Below are 5412 nucleotides of genomic sequence, written 5' to 3' on the forward strand. Positions count from 1 at the left end.
CCGTAAAACATTCCATCAATACAAATTAAACTATCAAAACAATTATTTTATATAAAAAATGCTTAAAATACTAAATTTTTGAAAGTTAAATTAGTATTTCATCTATTATTTAATTTAATTAAATAATTTTAATATATTTAAAAAACAAAATTAGAGTCATTGCGTGGACGGCCAAAAGTAACTGGAATTACCAAAGTGATGCGAATTAAATAAAAGGCTTCGAGTCAAAAGCGCTTGAGTACCCACCCAGCAAAACATGTGTACCCAATTGGCCAGGCCCGCCGATTCCCTCAACTTTTTACCCACAATGTTGGCGTTCATGGCGGGATTCCACTTGTAAGCCGTGAAATGCTTCGCTGTCTCTGGTCATTTTGCTGAAATGAAACTCTACCACAACTGCTTCCTTTAACTTTTCCTTCGGCGTTCAGTTTTCCAAATTCCTGGCAGGGCATCAATTTCTGCTGGAGCTTTTGGGATTGAGATTGAACCACTTCCATCTTTAAATCAGAAAATGGGTTTCGAAAAGCACGATTTGGATTTCGGTCTGGTCCCTGCAGGCTTTCTTTTGTTGAGCAGCTATCATGCATGGCTTCTATACAGAATAAAATGCCATCCCACGACCACCGTGATCGGACTGAATGCCCTCAACAGAGAAATCTGGGTCGATACAATGATGGCGGTAAGTCAATTCCCTCATATTCCCTGCTCACTGGTTTGGATTGCTAGACTATATGGTTGGTTCGTGATTTTCGTCTTTTTTTTCCAGGAGGGAATCAAGAACGGTGTGCTGGCAGTTCAAACCCTGCGGAACAACATAATGGCCTCCACTCTTCTTGCATCCACGGCCATCACTCTCAGTTCCCTCATCGGCATACTGGTCGGCAGCTCTGGATCGGGGGGCGCGGCGGCTGCTTTTATATACGGAGATGACAGCAGAATGGGGTCTTCTGTCAAGTATTTCGCCATTCTTGTTTGTTTTCTGATAGCATTTCTGTTCAATGTTCAGTCCATTAGGTACTATAGCCATGTCAGCTTTCTCATAAATGTGCCCGCTGGCAAACCTGGGGAAGGGCACTGGCAGTGCTATGTGAGCCAAGCGTTGAATAGAGCGAGCTATTTTTGGTCTCTGGGGCTCAGAGCTTTCTACTTCTCCTTCCCTCTGTTTCTCTGGACGTTCGGCCCCATTCCCATGTTTCTGTGTTGTTGTATCATGATTTTCGCCCTCTACTTCTTGGACATTGCAACAACTTCATATACAGATACATCTATGTTTCTTTCTCTTCCAAGAACTCCAAGAACTGTGGAAGAGGGGTGTTCTCCAATGAATCAGGGGAATGGTAAGGTGTAATTCATATGTCTTCGTTAATTTTTTAATAAAAAAAATTCATACTAAATGTATCAGTGGCCAGCCTTGATTATCTGTTTGAAGTTGAGGGATTGTTTAGGGTTTCAGTTTATTGTGGCTTTGTATCACCCAAAAGAGAGATGCAAACTCACAAAATATTCAACCCAAAAAGGAGAGGGAATGTTATGCAAATTATAACAATACAGTGAAAAGAAATACAGCCAGGTGCAAATCCAAGGCATATTCAGGAAAGTAATGGCAGGTTAAGAGGGAAGAAACCAGGGAAAATTCAAGGAATATTCAGTAAGATGTATGTCCTTTATGCTTGATGCTTGGCACTGATGCTAGTTGTCCTTAATGTCAACAGATACCATTGGCAGCATATCTGACAAAACACAAAAGAAAACTTGGTTGGAAGTTCATCTGACAAAAGAGAGTTTATTCCTGAAATTTTGGCTTTTTTGGACTTACAAATTGTACATAATTTTTTATAAATTGCAAGATGATTCAATTGGAGTGTACTGCAGAATATTTTCTGTCTTTCTTGCTACTTTCTCAAACGCACCGGATGCACTCCAGGCTTATTCAACAAACTAAGCCCCAAATGATGGCGACTTACTATTCAAAGGTAACAAAGATATTTTGGATATCAGAAAGTCAATTGTATCATGGCTATGCATCGTACAGGCTGTTTATCATTCAAAAAAGGTACAATGAAAACTTGAAGCACGAGGATTTGCGGCTAATAAAAACTTGAAGCACGAGGATTTGCGGCTGATGGCATCATCTGTACTGTTGGCTGCCATTTCTGTTATACCCTACGATCACAAGCATGGAGCACACCATTTTGAACTCGAAAATGAGCAGGGGAATTTAAGAATGGCCAGCCGTTTGGATTTAGTTTGGATCCTAAAACGGACACCAAAGAAACGGTAGGATACTTTAAAGAATGGGTTCAAAGATTGTAGTTGTAGCTGTATGAGATGTTTGCTTATTGACAGTTCTTCCATTTTCTCGAGTGATACATAATCTTTTTGTTTTTTCTTTTGAATGGGTAAGCACAAGAAGTTAAGAATTTATTAATCAAATTAAAGTTGTCAGAGAATTTAGGGAAGTTCTTATTTCCACCTCTATAGTATTATAAATGCCCTTTGACATGCGAGGAAAATAGCGCTCGTTCTTTAAGTGACAACATCTCAACAAATGAATGGAGCCTGGAGAGAGAGGACGAGTGCTATTTCCCTCACATGTTAGAGGGCATTTATAATGCTATAAAGGTGGAAATAGGAATTGCCCAGAACTTAAGCCTCTTTACATGTACCGCTGTGGACAAGTTTACCGTGGCATTTTCTCTAGTGATATATAATCTTTTTGTTTTTTCTTCTGAATGGGTAACCACAACAAGTTAAGAATTTATTTATCAAATTAAAATTGTCAGAGAACTTAGCTTCTTTATATGGACAAGTTTACTGTGCAGGAATTTAAGAATTTATTTATCAAATTAAAGTTGTCAGAGAACTTAGCCTCTTTACATAGACAAGTTTACCGTGGAGGAATTGCCCGGTCTTTAGTTGGAATTTGGTTAAAAAAATTCAATTTTTTTTTTTTTTTTTTTTTTTTAAATTTGTTTAAATTATGTTTTTGAAAGTGATAATAAATTAAGCAACATTAAAAACTTCGAGCACTATACATTTTGAAATTTAACAATTTTAATTTAAATTTACAAAAATCTTACCTAAATTTATCAAAATATTACTAAAATTTCCATAATTTTTAAAGAAAAACACAATCTAGTTAAACTAGGACCATTTAAATTAAAAACGCAATCTAGTTAAACTAGGGCCATTTAGATCAGCAAAAAAGCAGTTCGGTTAGACTACGGCCATTTCTTTTTGGCTGTCTGTCTCATGCTGCACGATTTCTGTTAATAAGAAACTTGAAAATTACTTTTTGTCAGTAATCGGTCTCTGTTGCTCGTCAGGTCTCGAAAGGTGTAACCTGTCAAAGATCTGTATCACTCACTTTGCATCTATTACAATAAGAATAAGATTAAATAACGGCAGACGAATAATAATAATATTAGGACTATTACATAGTAGCCTTATAAAGCAAAAGATAATATATATATAATGGGGGTAAAGCATAAAGCAAAAGATAATAAAAAGATAAGAAGGTAAAGCCATTTGAGTATTATGTGTAAAATTGGTATTTTTTTATCAGGAAAATAGTTCATTGTAATATTGAATTTATTGAAGTTATTTAGTGTTTTTTGTATGGAATGTTTTAGTTTTTTATGAGTAAATAGTTTTTGTTGTTGATGAATTGTTTAATAATATTTGGGTATAAAAAGCTATGAGCATTGCTTAATCTATAAAAAAAATTGATTTGTCTGATAAAAATTTGATGTAAAATACTACGAGCATAGTCCAATCTATAAAAAAAATTCTCTTCAGAATCTAGTAACTAGCAATTGCCTCAAAAGTTGCAAAGAGAAGCAAATAGGTTTCTTAATTTGGAAAAGTTTTATGAGAAAGACATTTGTAGACATGTATGTCATATGTTTTTCATTTTCTAAAACAGTAAAGTCAACCTTTGAAGATGAAAAGCTATGCATTAGATCCCAACTTTAATTAAAACTAACTATTACCCACACCCCAATTGAAAACTATAAAAATTATATTTATGTTTGTTTTAAACATGGTGGCATTGCATTCATGGATAATTGAGAAAATATTAAGAAGAAAAATATTGAATCTATTGTAATACCATGATATAAAATGTGGTTGAATCGAGAAAGCTATTAACATCACTGTTGCAACTTATAACGCAGATTGTTGTTGTATGAGGGCACAAAACAAAAATTTGAGACTAAAACTTTCACAAACGAATGATGCACATTGACAATGTAAACCGGTTACACATTTTGAGCAATAGATGTTCAATATTGACAACTTTATACATTAGATGAATATTGTTAGGCCAGTCTGTTCCAGGTTTTCAATACATAACCTTGCAAAACAAAAATCTGAAACTAAAACTTTCAAAAAAGAATGATGCACATTGACAATGTAAACCTGTCACACATTTTGAGCAATAAATGTTCAATACTTACAACTTTATACATTAGATTAATATTGTGAGGTCAACCTGTTGCAGATTTTCAATCCATAACCTTACAAAACATCTCTTTTTGATTACTAAAATATAAGATAATTAAAAAAAGTTAAGCAAAATAATGATAAACCAGTATTTTTCCTAATTTGCAAGATGTTCATTGTTTAGGCCAAAAAAATCAATCAAGTAATCACTCAAATAAATTGTTTCAATATATGTTTGGATTAGATAATATGCCCACTCAAGTCACTCTGTAAATACATAGGTAAAGTTTGAAAGGGTGTGTTCTAAATTTGTTTAAGTGGTTTTGATGACGTTCTCTATACAGTTGTTGTCGATGGGAATTAATTTTTATTTTTTTATTTTGAAAAATAGTTATGAATCCTTTCTCTATACATTCATTGTTGATGGGATTTTTTTTTGTTTTATTTATTTTGTAATCTTTTCATGTTATATGGACTAAGCATGTCAGTGAAATGACGTAGGATTGTGTTTTCCCAAACAAGGATGCTTTTTTTGGGGTTAAATTTAAATTCTAGTTTGAAATGGTTCTTGTTCCCTGGTCCTTGCTCCACAAAACACGGCCGAATTCAAACATCATTGATTCATTTCATAGGAATACCTAATATTGTATCTCACTGACTTTTTCAGAGAGACGTTAAATTTTGGTAGATCATTTTCCTGTTAATGGTTTATTTGAAATGGTGTTAGATCATTTTCCTGTTAATTGTTTATTTGAAAGGGTGGTTTTGTTTTGATCTAAATAGTTCAAAGAAAAGAGAACAAATTAACCCTAAAGCGGTAGATCTAATCAATACCTTCTTGGGTAAAAATACCTTTGCTTCCCTAGAAGAGATGGACGAGGAAGCAGTCCTGCCAAACGATCTCTTAATGATTAAAATGGCACCAAATTCTACAGGAAAAAAACACTCGCAAAGAGAAAGACATCATAC

The 5412-nt window shown here is 34.2% G+C and overlaps 1 protein-coding gene across 1 annotated transcript; it reads left to right on the forward strand.

The window, feature by feature from the left end:
* The first annotated feature begins 260 nt into the window (after window positions 1–260).
* Window positions 261–2292, forward strand: LOC149161033 (uncharacterized). Its single transcript, XM_089435471.1, has 2 exons — window positions 261–679; window positions 767–2292. Exons 1-2 carry the CDS (start codon window positions 512–514, stop codon window positions 1346–1348), a joined length of 750 nt encoding a protein of 249 aa, XP_089291597.1. The 5' UTR covers window positions 261–511; the 3' UTR covers window positions 1349–2292.
* The last annotated feature ends 3120 nt before the right edge of the window (window positions 2293–5412 follow it).

Source organism: Pinus tabuliformis, chromosome 5_2 (genome assembly GCF_031772625.1).
Source record: "Pinus tabuliformis cultivar Carrire ecotype Pingquan chromosome 5_2, CPIR1, whole genome shotgun sequence".
Lineage (NCBI taxonomy): Eukaryota > Viridiplantae > Streptophyta > Pinopsida > Pinales > Pinaceae > Pinus > Pinus tabuliformis.